Source organism: Hippocampus bargibanti, linkage group LG10 (assembly GCF_051943395.1).
Source record: "Hippocampus bargibanti isolate YZ-2025 linkage group LG10, ASM5194339v1, whole genome shotgun sequence".
In the NCBI taxonomy this organism is placed as follows: domain Eukaryota; kingdom Metazoa; phylum Chordata; class Actinopteri; order Syngnathiformes; family Syngnathidae; genus Hippocampus; species Hippocampus bargibanti.
In genome coordinates this window covers 14,535,040-14,555,077 of record NC_142743.1, presented here as the reverse complement: position 1 = coordinate 14,555,077, position 20,038 = coordinate 14,535,040, and the positions used below count along the sequence as shown (strand labels likewise).

The 20,038-nt window shown below is 39.8% G+C and overlaps 1 protein-coding gene across 1 annotated transcript; it reads right to left on the bottom strand.

The window, feature by feature from the left end:
- Window positions 1-120: 120 nt before the first annotated feature.
- Window positions 121-18,667, bottom strand: rgl3a (ral guanine nucleotide dissociation stimulator-like 3a). Its single transcript, XM_089006743.1, has 18 exons — window positions 18,283-18,667; window positions 17,476-17,718; window positions 14,386-14,681; window positions 11,772-11,810; window positions 11,466-11,635; window positions 10,567-10,685; window positions 10,165-10,476; window positions 9,979-10,082; window positions 8,365-8,449; window positions 7,258-7,320; window positions 5,660-5,746; window positions 5,540-5,572; window positions 5,275-5,399; window positions 5,088-5,183; window positions 4,555-4,690; window positions 3,326-3,607; window positions 2,883-3,000; window positions 121-1,304 (listed from the first exon to the last, which is right to left on the bottom strand). The coding sequence occupies exons 2-18, from the start codon at window positions 17,650-17,652 to the stop codon at window positions 1,150-1,152; spliced, it is 2,397 nt and encodes a 798-aa protein (XP_088862869.1). The 5' UTR covers window positions 17,653-17,718; window positions 18,283-18,667; the 3' UTR covers window positions 121-1,149.
- Between the last annotated feature and the right edge of the window lie 1,371 nt (window positions 18,668-20,038).

The following is a 20,038-nucleotide window of genomic DNA, read 5'->3' as shown; positions in this document are numbered from 1 at the left end:
TTGCGGGCCAAATAAAATGATGGGGCAGGCCCGAGTTGGCCCCCGGTGCATTGTCTCACGATCATGTAATCAGTCTCCAAGCCTTTGTTTTTCTATTCAAGTCATCAATACAATGTAATCTGAGCAATAAATAATAAAATATTTTATTGGACACCGAACAGTATTTCAAATGACAAAGAGCTTGGGAAAATGTCAAAGGGAAATAAAACACCAATATTTGATTTGAGTTGAAATAGTGCGTGAACCGATCACAACTAGTGAAGAAAAAAAAAAGCATTCACGCTTGTATCAGTGATGCAAAATCCTCCACAAAACTGCATGTTACTCACCACTGTTTCAAAACTCTTGGCAAACAAAGGTCAACAATCATAGCAAAGTGTTTCAAAAAGAAGCAAGGATTTAACATCACCGGATTGCCTTTTCACTTCCTGGGACGCTTCATCCTTCACATACAAAAACCATCCTTTGTACGAAACACGTCATCAGCATCACAGATGAATGATGCCATCTTGTATTAGTGACATCACCCCATTCAACTCAGTCTCCCATATAGTAGGTCCCCAACCCCGTTAAGACCAACACTGCAAAATCATATCTTCATCTCCCCACGGGAACTAGCTTTCATCTTTCATGTTGTACTACATTCGGCTCTACTTTCAAAATGAACTGTAACGGGGCCCACAAACAAAATAAAATAAAATAATTTGCTCCAAAGGAGAATACTGATGTGATGACCACCCTTGGGTTGATGTTAAGTTTCATAAAAACCTTTAGAAAAGACAAACACTAAATGCAGATATCACTGGTCAGGGTGGTTTGGATCAGCATTAGTCAAACCACAGTCTCCCTCTTGTGGCCCAATTAATGCACGCGCAACACTTCCACTCGCAAAGCAAGTTGCAGCCAGCGCCTGGTTGCTGCATATCAGTCACACATTTTTTAATTGTGCAAAAGCTCGCAACATGCCTGTGACGTGCTCGGCCATGTTGTGGAGGAGTCGGTGTAATGTCCAAATGTATCAAATGCAACCGAGACACTGACACAAGACGTCTGGGCAAAGTTCGCAACATTAGGGTGGTTGCCGCCTAAACCCAAACAAACTGACTTTGGGCTCTCCTTGGCCGATTTACTTTGAATGACAGCCGTTAGTTACTTGGCGTGGCGGACACGAGCTGGCGCTGCGGGACTGGAGGAAGATCTCGCATGTCTCCCGTGGTTCCTCCAGCGTTGATGCAGGACAAAGTCATAGTTGGAGGTGGTGCACATGGCGTAATACACGTTGGCGTTGTCGGGGATGTGGAGCTCTGAAAGGCATTTTATATGTCTCAAGATTTGTTTTAGGGAGGCTTCTTTTTAACTCATTCACTGCCAAACGTGCAAAAATATGTCCACTCCAGTGCCAGGATTTTTGTCATTGTCACTCGAATTCCAGGAGCCACAGAATATTGGGTTTTAGTACGACATAAACATTCAATGCAGTGTAAGAAACCTTAGACATTCTTCTTTCACCAGGAAAAAAATAGTTAATTTCTAAATTATATATGTCTGGGGTTACATGAGCTTGTCCTAAATACAATGCAATACAGTACAAAGGTACATATTGGTTTATATCAGTGGTGTCAAAGTCATTCTTTGCCGCGGGCCACATTGTAGTTGTGGTTTCCTCTCGAGGGCCGTTATGAATTTGGGGAAGCCATTAGAATGTTTAATCCCCTCCACATATTACATATAGAGCATACAACAAATTAATGAATAGCTAGTTTCCAAATCTGAAGTCAAGAATAATGACTGTTATTGTGGTTTATATCCAAAAATATGAAATTTTGGTTAGGATTTTAGCTAGCATCATGGAATTTCACCAGTTTGATTTGCTTTCGCGGGCCAAAAAAAATGATGTAGCGGGCAAGATTTGGCTTATATAGTGTGTTAATGCAGCTGATACATTTGTTTATGACTGCTATCCCATAGTTGACCAGCAGATGGCTGTATTGTATTTTTCTTGACATTACGTTGGGTTATTGTCACTTCCGGTGTAGATTTACTTTCCTCGCTACTTTCATTTTTACTGAGAAGACAGCGAGAATGGACATGCTTTATTTATCGCTGTATTGTTTTGCAAGGAAAAGGACGAAGATCAAAAACTTCCGAAATTGGGCAAAGTGTTATACTGTGCTTCCATTCGAGGACTCCGGTTCTTTGTACTGATGGTTAATTCTTTAATGTGATTTCACACCACCGACACCAAGACCGTAGAACACTTTGCCCGCTTTGATCTTCGTTCTTTTTATCTTTTCCTTGCTAAACAGGACAGCGATAAAGCATGTCTATTCTCGTCTTCTCAGTAAAATGAAACTTAAATAACAAAGCGCGGAAAGTAAAACCTGTACAGGAAGTGACAACAACCCAATGTAATGTAAAGAAAAATAAAGCACAGCCACCTGCTGGTCAACTATGGGATAGCAGTTATAAACAAATGTATCAGCTGCGTTTACACAGTGCTTTAACAACCGCTGAAGCTGGAACAAAGTGCAATCATGGAAAAAAAAAGGGAAATGCTGCCGCCTTGTGGAAAAGGAAAAAAAACATTGCCAGAGATGTGGCCAGCGGTTTATCGGCACCCAAGCAAGAAGAAACAAAACCTGAACTAATTCGGGAATGGCGCTCTACGTCATATTTTCAATTCCTGACTACATTCGGGAATGGCAGTGAATGAGTTAAAAAAAAGATATATATACATATATATATATTAGTTTTTACGACACCATACTTCCTGTGATAAACTAAAACAACAGATACAAGTAATACAAACTAATAAATTCACTGTGAAAACACATTGAAACTACACACCTTTTCTGAAATGATTGTCAATCATTAAAGCATACCATTTCCATTGTTGAGCATCTGGAAGAGGCTAAAGTCTTGACAGCTGAACGTGTCCTCTAGGTGGTGTTTGTCCAGAGCCCTCTGAATGACCTGAGGTGTGTGATCCTGACTCGTCAGCTAAGGGACAAAGTTATTTGACCAAAAAAAAAAAAAAAGAAAATACACATTGAATTCCATTTTAGTGTCTGCAACAAGCACTTCATTGATTCTGATGATTCTGATTTAATTCCTGATGTTGCTTTTCACCATCAGGATTTTTTTCTGCTCAAGCTGCTACATTGTAGGTTTTATTTCTGTTTTTTGAAATGATGTTTGTTGCACAACCCGCTAACACCTTGTGTGCTTCTACACTGTCAAAACAGATTTTTTAAAAGTCTTTAAAACAAAAAAGAGCTCGTGGTGAGCCAACACGGTGTAGGATGAGCTGTGTGTTCTCCCTCACCAGAATGCTTTTGTAGATGTTGCCGGTGTTGACACACTCCACGCTGACTCGAACGATACATGAGTCAGCAAGCTGTTTGTTGTAAACAGGCAGCACCGACTGTGTCGAGACGCTGGAGGAGGAGGAGGATGACGATGAGGAAGAGTTTGGCCGAAGCCCCAAAGAGCTGCTGCTCAGGTCGGGGTTGGAAGAGCTGCAGGAGGAGTTGGAGAAGATGGGGGAGGACGATGACGACACAGAGGCGTAGTCTTCGGTGATGTTGTGCATTGAGCTGGAGAGCGACTGTGAAAGGACGAAGGAAATTGAACACATAGTTTTTAACAAAGGCGATATGCTTTTAAAATGCAAAACACAAAAAAACTACAATTTTCAGGTTGAAGTTAACTTGTCCTTGTGTCCATAATTTGTAAAATCACTTCAAATGACTTCTACAAAGATTCCACGGTATATAGCTATATTTTACGTTTTAAGACTTGCTCTGAATATTCAGGAAGTCTTGTTATCGAGTTGATGACGATACCTGACGTGACGTCACGGAGGGAACGGCCCTGACCGAGAAAGAGACACACAATGCATTTTGGGTACTTTGTTTGGTCTGAAAACTTCGTGTTGATAGCCAAATTACAAGGAAAACACATAAATAATGCGATGGTGAATCGTTGTGTGTTGCACCAAGATTACTATTTGATACTAGTTGACACAAATTCCCAGCAGACAAATCAGCCCATTTCCAACGGAGCTTGGGCGCCATCTTGTGCATTTTCCGGGACGCTACATTGGAGTCCAGACGCCTCAAAATGATCCGGAAGGACTTCTTTAATCGATAGCAAACATTTATGCTTTCCTCTTCAGAACTATTTGAATCATATTCATAACTGGATGAGTAACAAGAAAGCATAATCTCCGAATCTGAAGCCATTGTTTTGATTCTAGAGCAAGGCAAAGACATCTTGCTGTGACGTCACGAACAAGGGGGCGGGACCTTCTGAAACTCGCCATCCCGAGGTCATTTTGAAGTAGTTTTGGGCACTTTAACTCATTTTTATTGGTGTTTTGCATTTGACTAAAAATATCCGCCTGCGTGTTTTGGGTATTTTAGATGCTATCAAACGTTTTTCTGATGTCAGTTCGGAAACAAAAAAATGGTGTCGGTTGTCCTTTAAATGTCCAATGTTTCAATCCTTATTGTAAAACTTAGCTCACGCAGATACATTATGAAGTGTCCCGACCTTGAGTTTGAGTCTGAATGGGGAAAAATGAGAAACACAGAGGTCGTCCATGTCCGAACCGCTGGAGCTCGAAGACGACACACTCATCTGGTCAACGTGAGTCTTCGCCAGGGAAGCGTCACTGGTTGCTCGTGACCTGCACCGAGAAATATGAATGATGACGATCAGATGAGGGCAACTGACAAACCGCAGGGTCATGAAAACATCTTAGGCAAGCGAATCCAAAATTTGAGCAATGCCAGAATACAAGTGTTTTCAACCAATCAGATTTCCAGTCCAGTCCAGGCACAGGCTCCATGGAAAACATAGCAAATCTGTCATTCTCAGTTTTGCTATACAATTTGATTTAATGAGTCTCAAAGTGCTAATTTAGACTTGCAAAAAGCAAAGAGAAAAAAAAAATGGACATTATGAACTCCAATATCTCTTGTTGAAGAAAACGATTATATCTGAGACATTTGGACATTTGGTCTGGACTATGCACACAAGTGAAGGATTTTGCACAGCATTTGAAGATAAATCGCCGTACTTACGGGGGGAGCTTCTTTGTCAGCAATCGACTGCTCCATAAATTGGGAGAAGTGGGACATGGATCAACGGGTGGTTCCAGTTCACGAGACAGTTCATAGCTTCAGGACAGAAGAAAAAGATGCTCAATCGGCCTGACTGTGTTCCTTGATTGTTTGTGCATCGTAATGACAGCAAAGGGTTTGTTTGAACCTCTCCTGATCACTGAGGAGCAGCGTGTGCGCCTGCAGCCAGTTAGTTATGCGGGGGTTCACTGGAAGCTGGTAGTGAGAACAGGAAGCCTGCAGTTGATGAATCTGAGAGAGAATCTCAAACTCCTAAGGCAGATATTACAGAGACAGCCAACACGATCAATTTGAGAACTCAGCAGCCAGTTGACAATAAATAAGAATAATAACATAAAAAAATATCAGTCAGGTAAGCCTTAATAAGGTCGAGGGGGAGTGGCGAAACTTACCCGCCTGCGCTTCTCAAAGTTGATCAAGCCACCCTTTGGACAGAAGTGAAGAAAAAGAATGAAATACTGCATTGGCATGAAAAGGATATGTATGTGAAAACCGGCGTGATGTCTCCTCACCTCCACAGAGTCAGGGAGAGCCGTGTCCAACATAGTGAGGGCAGTCAGGTAGGATCCCAAGTAAGGTACAATTCCATCTTTATACTTCTAAAAACAACAAGGTAACATTTCATGGCTCAGAAGAGACATGATGTGCCGAACATTTATACAAAGTCCTACAAAATGACAAATCCTACAGCAGAGGTCCCCAACCACCGGGCCGCGGACCGGTACCGGTCTGTGGGTCATTTGGTACCGGGCCGCGCAGATAGAATAAATAATTTATATAATTTCCGTTTTATTTATTATCTGCGTCCAAACTATGTTTTATTTTGAAAAATGATGAAAATACACAATGGATTCACATTTATTATTCTATTTAAAGGAAAGAAAAAAACAGTTTCCATGCCTGTCGTATCATTTTATTTTGTTGTATTTATCCGCCGGTCCGTGAAAATATTGTCTGACATCAAACCGGTCCGTGGCGCAAAAAAAAGGTTGGGGACTACTGTCCTACAGGTCTGACGTACTTCCGGCACTTGAAAAGAATCAGAAAGACTTCACAAAAAACATTCAAAATTGAAACAGAAACTACAGTCCAAATTATAAGTACAAGGGCACCTCCTCCATTTGCGAAGTTACAAAAAGCCTCAACAGCTACTACCGATCATTATCCTGGCATCCCATTCGCTAAAAGGACCTCTACCGGATTTGTCTATTTGTGTGGCCAGATAGGATTTTATTCCCATGGTTTTTGAGCAATTCAAATTGTTCCAACTATTCAGTTTACCCTTTAAAAAAATATTTTAAAATAACCCCCCACCCCCAAAAAAATGTAAGATTTATTTTTGTGTGTTTACTCCCCCTCTAATTTCTCCATTTTGCACCAATTGTCCCCAACAGGCGCAGAAATAGGCCAAAAGTTTATTGCTTGATTGAAAAGATCGCCATTTTAAACTATTCACTAAATGCGGCTTTGACCACCCATTCAAAATGTGTGTCTGTATGTATTTTCAAATGAAAATACTGGAGACACATTTTGTAAATTGGTTATTTTTCATTTGGAAGGCTATATATTTTCTATCATCATTTGAAAACAGTTCATTTTTCCTTGTGTTGATATTGCAGTTGCATAAAATGTTACTATGCTTTAATATTAACTTTTTTTGTTTCGGAATAAAACCTCGGCTTCATTTTTAATTAACACTCAGATGGGAGACCTGAGTATTTCATCCATTTCATGTTCAGGTAGTTTGCCCGCTTTGTACGACAGTACTTGCTTTTTATATGAGGTGGCAAGAGAAGTGTAGAGAAGAAGTTTGTTTTTATCTATCATTTCCTCGTTCTCAAACAATCAGACTTCCAGTCCAGTACAGGAACAGTCTCCATGGAAAACGTAGCAAATCTGTCATTCTCAGTTTTGCTATACAATGTGATTTAATGAGAAGCAAAGTGCTAATTTAGACTTGCAAAAAGCAAGGGGAAAAAAAGCTGTACAGTACGAACTAATTTTTTTTAGAAGGCCAACTTGCTGCATGAGTAGAGATCTATATAGTTAGATTGTCAGAATATATATCCATATATCAACATAGAGAATAAATCATTTGGCCGTTCCTTACCTTCTGTTTGGAACAGAGCAGGGGCAGCCGAGAGCTACCGTTGACCTGTTGCTGGCTCCCACCCTGCAACAAAACACGAGTCTGCTTTGATTGAATACCATAACGACAATCAACTCACCAAACAACACGGCAGATATATTACATAAGTGTTCTTTCCCGGGTTGGGCACCTGATGACAGGGTTGTTGTTGGGTCAGAAAAGGTGAGCCGGGAATGCCACTCACAATCAGTATTTGTGAGTTATGATATTTCTATGAGCATCTGAGAAAGGCATCGTCACAAGATACTCGAGCCTAGATTTTATTCATATCCCCGACGGAGAGAGAGCGAATAATAGAGGCTGAGAAACAGCTGAAACTGGAGCCTGGACATTCATCAAACAATGTAAAATAAAGGTCAAGCAGAAAAGGTGCAGTGTTGAAAAGAGGATCAGCTGGAAAATACAACGTACACACAGTTCGAGTCCACACACTGATTAAGACACATAATGCTTTTGTAACATTTTGCACAGGCGAATTAAAGTTTAGTTTGTCTTATTGGACAGCATGGCACATGACCAACAACATTTAACTCATTTACTGCCAGACGACGTGAAAAAATGTGTCCACTCCCGTGCCAGGGTTTTTGTCATTGTCACATGAATTCCAGGACCCACAGAATATTGAGTTCAATGCATTGTAAGAAACCTTAGACTTTCTTCTTTCATTAGAAAAAAAAGTTAATTCATGAGTTATATGGCTCTGCAGTGATATAAACTTGAAATGAGGGCGGCTGTCCAAAATACAATGCAATACATACATATTGGTATATATAGCGTTTGAACAACAGCTGAAGCTGGAACAAAGCGCTAACATGGAAAAAGGAAAATGCTGCCCCATTGTGGAAAAGAAAAAACAAGGCCAGAGGCCATGGCCAGCGCTTTATCGGCATCCTAACACGAAAAAAAAAATGAACACATTTGGGAATGGTGCTCTACGTCATATTTTCAATTCCCAGATAAATATGTGAATGGCAGTGAATGAGTTAAGCACTACACTTGTTTAACAAACAAATAAATGAACATTATTTCCGTACTGGTAGTAATATTAAAGTACACAATGTTACTTGCCTCTGTTAGGATCTCTTGGTTGGCCAGCATACAGTTCTCATCGGGAAATGTCTCACACAGATGCTTGAAGTGAGCCAAGCATTCCCTGAAAACAGAACATAAAGACTTGTTAAGTGCTTACCTCCACTGTTAAAAAAATCTCTGTTAAATAACACAGCATTGCTGACAATGGGGACAATAGTAATTGACTTATTTTATCAAGCACCTACAGTACTTTGACTTCACAGTAAAATAGCTCACACTGCATATTCAAGTTGGCACAGTCACACTCTGGTGTGGAGGGAACAACGTAGGTTGCCACGGTGACATGTGACTTGCAACGAGCATAATTCAAAAAGCTGATCCTTCGGTTACTCGACGACACGCTCTTGACCTCTTGACCCGCAGCTTCTGTGTAGATTGACATTTCTTGTATTTTAATTTAAATCTGTACCTTCCTATACTTCTACCTTAAACCAACCGCAAACGCATCCAGCAACATGCACAGAGTGTTGACTTAAATAAATGGGCTCCTAAAATAGCATGTGTGTGTGCTTTTAGCACAATAAGTGCATATAAACATAAAAGTGGTTCTCGTCGCAATTTTGAAGCTTCATCTTTCCATCACCAGCGATGAATGACGAAACGCATCCTATCTCCAATGCTTGACATAAAATATTGTTTTATAGTCTTAAATTAGTTAGTTATTCTTAACCCAGCATTACCAGTAGTTGTCAATTTACACGTGGGAATGACTCTTTCATGGGAGTTTACAGTAAAAAAAAATACAGTAGTATACTCAGTATAATCAGAAATTTACAGCCACCCAAAGTTGTTTGTTGTTAAATTACCATTACCTAATGTTCTTTTGATGTGAATAATTGAACTGCTACATGCCATGGATTCATCTTTAACAATAATTTTCAATAGAAAAACAGCAACATAGCATTATGCATTCATTCATCATAAATTTACAGAATTGCATTACTTGATTTCAGCTGTTACAATGACATATTTTATGGCAGATTATCAATAGAAATAATTTTTTGAGAAAATAAGCGGTTGTAAAAAAAACTAGAAAATCCCATTTTACAGGTTCAACATCAAATGTATTAACTAATTCACTGCCAGACGTGCAAAAATGCATCCACCCCAGTGCCAGGGTTTTTGTCATCGTTTCTCGAATTCCAGGACCCATAGAATATTGAGTTTTAGGACTTCATCAACATTTAATGCAGCGTAAGAAACCTTAGACTCTCTTCTTTCAGCAGAAAAAAAGAGAATTACTAAATTATATGGGTCTGGAGTTATATGAACTTGAAATGAGGGCAGCTGTCCAAAATACACTGCAATGCATACACGTTGGTTTATATAGCGCTTTAACAACAGCTGAAGCTGGAACAAAGCGTTAACATGAAAAAAAGGGAAATGCTGCCCCTTGTGGAAGGGGAAAAAACATGGCCAGAGGCCACGGCTGGCGCTTTATCAGCACCCAAACAAGAAAAAAACAAAACGCAAACACATCCTGGAATGGCGATCTATGTCATATTTTCAATTCCCAAATAAATTAGTGAATGGCAGTGAATGAGTTAATATTTTTTATGGAGCAATTGAAGCATTTTGAAGGTTGCTCACTTGCTGACAGCAACCCAGGTCTTCTTGAGGCGATACACAGCATTAGACTGCAGGGCGGACAGGATGGCCCGTAAGGAAGAAAAATTCTTCAGCTGCCTGCACGCCTGCAAGAAGCCAGAATGAGAACATTTCTGGAGCACGACCGTGTTTCTTTGACATTCAAGCATGCTTCTTTCCCACACTTACCTGTGCCACATTGATCCACCACTCAAGGATACGCGCTCTGCAGGAAGGACTGCCGTAAGATGAGTGAGGTTGCCCCGAGGGACCCAAAGGGTAGAGAAAACTCAAGGAGGCGCTGGGTGATGAAATGGGAGAAGAAGTGGACGGGCTCGGAGAAGAAGGGCAAAGCAGCGAAGTGATAACGAGGTTGGTGACTGCATTGAACTGGGAAATGGTGGCGCGGACGGTGGGGGCCAGATTGCGGTTTTCCTTCTTGTCGCGTTGTGACCACACGCAGCCCAGGCAGTGGAACGGTAACACTTGTACAAAAAGTTCCTGAAAATGAAAAAACATGAACAACAAACGCAGATATTGTCATATTCTTTATCTGTCACGACAGTGCAAAAAGCAGTGAGGAAAGCCCACCATGTCCAATCGGGTGAGCTGTTCTGCTACATCGGCGACATGGAAGTTCATAAAGATGTCTTCGGCTTCGTCTTTACAGAGCAGCACTCTGTCTTCCACTGGCATAAACTGGCTACGATCTATCAAAAAATGTGGAAGCACGAATGGCATAAAAACATTCAACGCACCACTTGCAATTAGGAGTTCAAGTACCAAGAGGAAACGGAGGACAGTTATTACTTCATCAACGTGACAACAAGAGGATTGCTCTTGAAAATGTTTTTCCAGCAAAGTTAAATGAAGTATTTTCCGCACTATAAGGTGCGCTGAAAAGTATTCAAGCTTCTTAAAAGCTGACTTTGACTTAATCCGCCTTATATTTGGATCAATATTCCGATTTATGGATGTAGAATTTTAAATGTTCTGTAAAGCACTTTGGTACAGCTGCGCTAAATCAATCAGCTGTATTGTATTGTATTCCCTTTAGCATAGCTGTATCTAGCGGATGCCAAATTATAGGTTCGATTCCATGAGCCTTATGTGTTTTTTTTAGTCAAGATGGCGCCGCGAGAGTGGCTGCCTTTCCTGTATTTTGTTTTTCTACATCTTTCTTTCCTTTCCTCTTCCTTTCATAACTTTGCTGCTGTGAAATGTAAATGTCTCTACTGCGAGACGAATAAAGGCACATCCAATCCAATACAGTCAAAGGTAAAAGTTTTAAAATAGACCATGCAAGGTGTCCCTTGTACTCTGACGTGCCTTATACTGCGGAAAAGATAGTGCTATTACATACCCCACAAAGACAAGACACTGATATTTTACGAGATTTTATCAGACCATGATTATATTCTGTGTGTTGCTTGCTGTGGTTTTCAGTGTAGCAGCAATAACCAGTGACAGAACTGGAAGTTTTCCTCTACCTTGTTCCTTGAGCAATTTGAGCAGATTCTCAGCAGTCTGAGCCAAGCGTCGAAAGCAGAGGCGCCGGCGAAGGTTGGCACGTAAGAGTCGGAGAGACTGGTATTGAGGGGGTTCATGGAAATCAGCACCATATTCTTCCAGCCACAGCTTGACCACTGGGTGCAAAGCACTGAGGAGCAATTGGGAGAAATTAATCCATTTAGATATTTTTTGTTTTGTGTTTATTTTTGATTTGGTTTGAATCCAGAGACGTAATTAAAACTGCAAATATCCGATTCACAAGTGAGCAAATTTAATGAACTCACCTTTGCAAGCATGCGCCATTTGTTGCCATTGTGTCTTCTCTGGGTGGGGGAAAAAAGGAAAACAGTCTGTTATTTGGATAGAAAAGCATTTTGTCATTTTGTCTTCGTCTCACAAACAGAATCCAAATAACGAAGAGATTGAAGAGATTGAATTTGCATTTGATGATCATTTTGCCTCCCTTCTCACATTTTACCTGGCTTTTAACAGTTGACGGCATTAACATTCAAAATACAGTGATACCTCGGTTTACGAACGCTTTAGCTAACGTACCTTTCGCCTTACGAGCATTAAATTTGCGAGAATATAATCTTGGCATACAAACTAGTTTTTGGGAAACACACGGAGCGCCACCGTCGTTGCCGGATTACTTTTCTACACACCCTTTGTCTGAGTGCATACATGGTTTACTATTAAGTGGCTACTTTTGCTTTTTTGGGAGTGAAAAAGACCCCACCACAGGCTAGTGTTCAGCCGAAAAAGAACACAAAAGAAAATTACGGTCGAGCAGAAGAAGATCATCGAGAAACATGAACAAAGTGTGCACTTGTGTGACTTAGCGTCCCAGTAGCAGTATGCTAAGTCGACCATTGCTACGTGTGGCTAAGGGTGTTTCTGTGTTGTCTCAGCAACGGTCTCAAGCAATAGAAGAGGTTGAAAAACTTCTGTTGATTTGGATTAATGAAAAGCAGCTTGCAAGGGACCGTGTTAGTGAGGATATTATCGGCAAGAAAGCACGGCCACTTCACTCAGATATTGCCAAGAGGCAACTACATCAACGACCATCACTGTGAGACTAATAAAGGCAAATCCAATCCAATCCAATCACAAAGGTAAATAAAATGACTTTATTATATAGTAGTTTATTTCTTTAATTACAATACAATAGCACATTTATTATACATAAAATAATGTATATTTTGTGCAGTTTTAAGGCTTATTTAGTCGACAATTATGTTTTATGGGGACCTGGAAACGGATTATTCTCACTTTTAATGGTTTCCTATCGGAAATTAATGTCTGGAAGACACACATTTCGCCTTACACACTTTCTGGTAACCAATTAAGCTCGTAAGCTGAGGTATCACTGTAATAGAAATTCAAAGGGGAAGGAAGGTCAGCACATCAGTCAAAATTAAGTTAGGTTGTGATTAAAATCCATTTGAGTTACTGTACAACTTATTGCAGGGTCCTCAATGTATTATGCCATGACTTGACCCTTTAGGATTGTCGGGAAATGCTTTGCATTATTCTGTATGCAGTCAGCAGGATGCAGACTACTACCTTGAGGCTGTGAAGTGACCATTTCCATCACTAACAAAGGTTCATAAATCTATTGGATTGTTCCATGTGTTGTTTTTTTACTAAATGCCATTGAAAAATTAAACAAATACGGCATCAGGGAAATCACAGATTTTTTTTTACCATAAAAAATTATTCACACAAAACTTGAATGTCATTCAGGTGGAGTCCAATTTAACAGCATCTCAAACAAAATGCTGTGAGTCAAAGGATGGTGTTTCTGTTCCAAAAGCGTCCTTAGGGTGATGGCAAGCCTGTTGCCACCAGCAGCGCAAGTATGAGGGTGACTGTTTGACAAATAACATTACATCTACACTGGTGGTATGTGAAAAACGAATAGCGACATAGAAAAAAAATGTTTACACTTCAAACTGGCAAAAAAATGATAAGTAGAGTTGAAGCCAGGCAATTTATTTTTGTCTCCTGAGCTTTCATGAATAAGCTGTCCTAATGAGGAATGTGACATCAGGACAAAGAGTGTAAAATCTTTTTGACACAAGAATCAACGTCACTGATTCATTCAGAATTGCAAAAGTATTTTTTGTTGCGCATAGGTCAAGTGACGTCGCTAATGTGTCCAATAGCCTCTTTCAACCTTGAGGTATTGTATGACTCACCTGCCTAGTCCAACCAGATGAGGCCTACCCAGATTACTAGCCTCAAATCGGGTCATATGTATTACTTTCGTGGTTAACTTCTTTTTACACTTGAGTGATAGTGAATGTAAAATAATGTGAAAAAAAGATATCAAAGTTATTAACACATATTTACACATATAAATAGCGATTAAACAACTGCATAGTTCATGAATTTATGGTGAAACAGTTCAGACGCTGGAATTCAAAATGAGGGAAAAACTGTTTTAAACTTCATGTTACGTTTCTTTATGTATTTCACAAAGGGTGAAACTATTGCCATATCTCCACAAACAAGAGGCACAAGCCTAAAAAATAATGATCAGAGTTGGATTCATTTAACAGTGTTCATCAATCCGGCTATAAATTACTGTTGTATTACCACTACACTGCTTCATACTAATGTTACTAGTTTCATATTTTGGTTCTTGTTTTTAAACCTTAACCGTAACCGTACACAACCGTAATGCATCGAATTAATAATGTGCAGGTGCACCTTTATGAAGTGCTTGGCAAGTGCGTGTTAAAATGTTTAAATGGATGGTAACTTTGTTATTATTCCTCGCAGCAATTGAAATGGACACTCGAGTCTTGGCTGTACGTTTGCACAAGCCAATGATCTTTGTGTAATATGGTAACAATGACAAAATATGCTGACTGGTAGGCAAAAAAGTCTCACCTCTGAAAAAGCAGCTCAATGAGAACATTGGTAGAGGTGAAGGCTCTATAAGTGGAGAGGAAAACATGGACGTAGTCAGGCTCCTGACTTTCGGGATCCAGAAGGTGGGTGACCAAGTGCTCCAGGGTGCCTGCTTTGAGTCTGCGCAGCTTCACAGTGTGGTACTGGACATAATTGCAGGACGTGCAGTCGGCCAGCATGGCCATGTTTGGGCTTGCAATGACAGGCTCTCGTCGTAGCGTGATGCCAAACACAGCCCCGTCCTCCTCTTCATCACCCCATTCCTGTACTTGTTCCTGTCGGGGTAAATTCAAGGGCTCATGTTAGTGTATGGCGATATTAATTTTCACAAGAATAACATCTTTCATCTTTTTTCTTCCTTTGCAAAGAATAAGCAAATGTTTGCAAAATGTTTCTTTGAAAATTATTTGAAACACTGTTATCCCCATCATATATAATGAAAACGTTCCCACTTGAAAAAAAAACATGAGAAATAAACTCAAACTGATAAAAGCAACAATTAATTGCAGACGCTAATGTTTGTCATTATTTTTTTCAAAATGATACATGTTTTCCACGCATCATTTCAGTGAGCCCGAGTTTAACAGTGACAAACCTACTCATGTGAAGTACAAAACTCATGACAAACTGACTCAAACCATTAAAACGCCTGAATTATGTGTCATCTTAACCAATTGCTGCGATTTAGCTGGTCACCGGACTGATGACTGCAGCATTTGTGCAGTGACAAGCGGTCACCACCACAGTGACCGCCTGTCAAACTTTTCACAGCGGTTCTTTCCAACGGTCAAGAACAAGGTTGCACCTCAAATTATACCTGATTAAGTTGCTCGTTCCCATGTGATCAAATTAACACATACTAATGAAAATCTTATCCTGTGACTGTAAAGTGTCCTTGAGAGTTTTGAAAGGCGCTTATAAATTGAATGTATTATTATTATTACTATTATTATTATATAGAAACCCCAAATGAGGAACAACGTCTGTTTCGTAAGACATGTGCACGAAAACATGTCACAGACCGGCAAAAACATGATTCTTTACGATCACAAATCAAACAGAGAACGTGAATAATGACGGTACCGTATTAGTATTTTTTTTCCTTAACTCACCATTGTCAATTGCCATTTTCCCGGAGTTCCCATTTTTTCTATGGGGCGCGTGCGCACTTAGACAAAAGGGTGTTGCGCGTTCCACCGAGAAGTGACAAACTCTAAAACACACTGAATATCCATCTTGGCTTCAAACAATAGCGGGAAGCAAATGTCAAACCAAACTAGTAAGAGACCAGAGTTCGAGAGGCCGGTACGGAGGAGTACCAGGTGTGGGCGGGGCTAGCACAGCGGACCAATCACTGACGGTGGAATAGGAAAATGCCAACATGAGATGATGACGACAAACAAGCTAAACGAAAAATCTTACTGTGAGACTGCTGAACTGTATTTGATATTGCGATGACTCAGTGTTCAATATTAAAAAAAAAATAAAAAATACAAAAATGTACAATTGAAAAATCTTTCACACACAGTCAATATGTTGACATCAAACACTAAACCAAAGCCCTTTCTCTACTCTTAATTGATTTAAGTAATTTAAAAGAAATACTTGTTGTCAAACAAAACAACACGGTGAAATGTTATTTTGTATCACTTGCTGTGCCATATTTACCACTGCAATCAGGGAATCTCCATAAACGTAAAGAGATTAGGAAGATTCCCCACAATTAGTTTTTGCCATAAATAGTGCACGCAACAATGAAGACAACAACCAAGTGAAAATGAAAACAGAACTGTGACCAAATATGTGAAGCCTGAAAATGCCACACACCTATTCTTAAAAACGTATCAGTTTCAGACTAAAGATGCACTGTACATCAAAATATAAGGGCCCCGTGATCATTGGTCATGCCAGTATCAGGCCATGTGAAGTTTAGTACACTTCTGCCTCTCAGGAATCCAGTTTGGACACTTTTCTGCAGGCAAGTATCTTGCGTTCCTACCTGTGGTGTCAGGGGAGTGGCGGTGAAACACCCACAGCATGAAACTGGTCTCTTGCCATCAGCAAAAGGAACTTTAGCCCCCTCGCTTGAAAGTATCAAAATAGATGGCATCGGGAGAAAATAATAAGGTGTCATGTTGTAGTCAATGTAGGTAAACAAAGCGACAACACGTTTGAGTGTCGAACAATCTGTCCAACAATTACTTGCTACTGGAAGGGGAATTTGGAATTAGCAACACCACAATACCTTCAAACACATCTTAACCAGCAACTAATTGGACATTAGAGTGTTTCATGTCACTCTGGTAGGTCTGCGTGAACATGCAGTATTTTTGATCGTCAGCATGTCAATCTAAACAATAATGTGAAGGAAAAGCATTTACAGTAAGTTTTTTGCTACCTTGTTGCTCTGTAAATATACCTTGAATATGTTTTACATTGAATACATTTAAAATGAAAGCAATTCAACCCAGGCACACATAGGACAAAATTAAACAGCAGACATGATGAAATGTTAATCAGCCAGGCCACCGATGAGTCCAAGAATGAGCCCTTTGTTGCCCTAACGAGATTCCCACCATGAATTAACAATGAATTGAGCATCATTCTTTCGTGCTTGATTATGCACTCTTTGCAAACAAAAGGGCAGAGCGAGCCAGAAAAGACTGCAATTATTGCCGATTACTCACTTGAATGGTGAGGAGATGACAAGCAAACAACAAATCTCCCAAAATTAGTGGTGCTTCCTTAAACGCCCCACACGCTTACAAGGCTTGAGACAAATATAAACCTTACATCCAACATGCTACGTCTTTCCGATAAAATATGTACATTGGTACTGCAGTGAGCTTCCTAGGTAAAAAGAAATGTGCAGATGTGAAACAACCGCATGAGTTCTGCACGAAGAATCGGACAAACTTTATTGACAATTTAAGACTAGCTTTCACGACGCGACATACTGTATACTGTACACAACTGTATGCGGGCAATTAAAGTAGTGACACCATCAGGTAACAGTAAGCAAATGAATCCCTCTCCTGAATGATCTGTTTCAGTTCAGGGGGAGCTCACCTCGCATTGTTCATCAGAACCCAACAGCTGGAAACTCCTCAGGCACACGACAGGCTCTGTGTCAGCATGTGCGTCCGCCGAGTGACTCAGCTTCAGCCCCAGGAGCTTCTTCATCCTGCGTAGGCTGCTGGACTCCCTTCCATCACTGCCCACACTCACTGGAAGAACGGTCCTCATCTCCAATCAGACACACCACACAGACCCACTCGCCTCAGTTGGTCTCACCCACACCTGTTGCATCATCTGTGTAGGAGATGGAAAAAAGAACCTATTTAGATACTATCTTCTTCAAATTCAACATGTTTGCGTATTTACATGAATGGTTGAATTTGGAGTCCTCTATTAAATTGCGTGAGACTTATTTCTTTGTAGTCATCTTTTTAAAAATGTGAATAAGCATAAACGATGACATAAAAAGGTTATTAAAATCTGATGTATAATCAGAGGCATTATTATGAGACCACATTTGACATGAAGCTAAGGGGTTTTTCACACAAAAAAAATGACGGGATTGATATTTCTTAATGACAGCACATAATGTCAAAATCAAAATTTGGTAAGAAATAATCGGACCAAGGCACTTCGTAACAATATTGTAAAACCACATTGTATTACATAGTTTCAGCTAAAAAATATCACATTTGATCTCTTATATAAACGTGATATATAGTAGGCTACTCGTAACATGACAGATATTTCTTTAAATCGCATCAACAAATTGAAAGCATCAACAACGTCAAATAACAGCCTACACGTTGAACACGAATGAGATTTTACATCAATGAAAGTAACGTTTATAATATTCACCTTCGTTTGGGAAAACCGCAGATGCCTTTTAATCCCGGGCAGATGAAAACTCCCGAAGCTTTTGTTTAGCCACATGCAAAGCTGAGTGGGACTGTGCACTGCCTTTCCGCGTGACTGTGGGTGGATGGTGCTCAGTGCTGGAAAGGTCTCCTCCTTTTTTGGCTCTAGCACTCCTCTATTCATAATCGTAATGTTCCTGTTCATTTGCCATCTTTTCGGGTGAGTGCTTCCCCGATTGAAATGAGCAAAACGCTTCCTGCCATTCTCAAATCTTGTGCATATTTTTCATAAAAAAAACTACATGGAAGATCGTTTACTGGTGCCACTTTTCCACAAAATCTTAGGTACACACGGTTGTCAAGCACCACACGACTCCACATGCGAAAGGCGGTGCAATAGTGTTTAAAGTGACTGGGATGACAAAACACTCACCCTATCGAAACTATTCCAAGGAAAGCCGGAATTGAAAAGGTGCGGCTGGAAACGCCTCCTCTCGTTGATTGGTCCTCGTATTCCATCGTTTTAAAAAAGCCATCAATAAAAGAAACCTAAACTATTAATTCGTAAATTTTGTTGGGGATGTTCCATGTCCATAATTGTTAATTTCTCTAATCAAATCCGTTGTTTAAATTTTTGTATTTGAAATTGAGACTGTTTAAATAATTTACAAAAATAAAAATGATGATTGATTATATAAATGCATTCAGAATATTTGAAAAATAATGAAGAGGATTATAGGTCCACTGAAGAAAAAATAAGGTTGGCAACATTCTCACTTTATTCTCAGAATTCTGACTTTAAAGTGAGAATTCTGACTTTATTCTCAGAATTCTGAATTTATTCTCAGAATTCGGACTTTGTGACGTTCGTGGCGTTAAAGTTATAACTATAAATTCTGACTTTAATCTCAAAATTCTGACTTTAAAGTCAGACTTCTCACTTTAATGTCAGAATTCTCACTTTAAAGTGAGAATTCTGACTTTATTCTCAAAATTCTGACTTTGTGACGTTCGTGGAGCTAAAGTTATAACTATACAAAATCAGAATTGCTTTAATCTCAAAATTCTGACTTTAAAGTCTGAATTCTCACTTTAATGTCAGAATTCTGAGAATAAAGTCAGAATTCTGACTTTAAAGTGAGAATTCTGACTTTATTCTCAGAATTCTGAGGAAAAAGTCAGACTCTTGTCAACCTTATTTCTTTTTCTTCAGTGGCCCTAATCCTCTTACAAATAAATAAAATCATGTTTGCAATATCACATTTTCTTCTGTTTTGTTTGCGATCTAATTTTTTTCTTTTGTTTTGTGTTTTCTCTGAAGGAGGCATGTTCGCCTTGCAGTGCTGAGATATGGTTCTTGTGTGGACTGCTTGCTCTCCCCTTGTCTGCATGGGTTTTATCCAGCTACTCAATTTTCATTGCACATTCCAAAAACAAGCACCATAGGTCCATTGAGAATGTAAATGTTTATTCATTTATGCGTGCCCTCCAATTTTGGGTGTGGTCTAACCTGTTTACGACCCAAAGACCTAGGTCTAGGATAGGCTTGAGCTACTATCCCGACCGAGTGTGCTCGAGTGGAGCACACCCGCGACATATCAAACAAAAGAATGATTCCTTTATAATCACACCCAAGGGCAACTTAGAGTCCGAACCTGATTGTTTAATGTGTGAATCTGCCGTGCTCAGAAACAGCCAAGCTCAAAAGACAACATGTAAATTCCAAATAGGAAGTTCAAGACCTGAGATTCAAACCC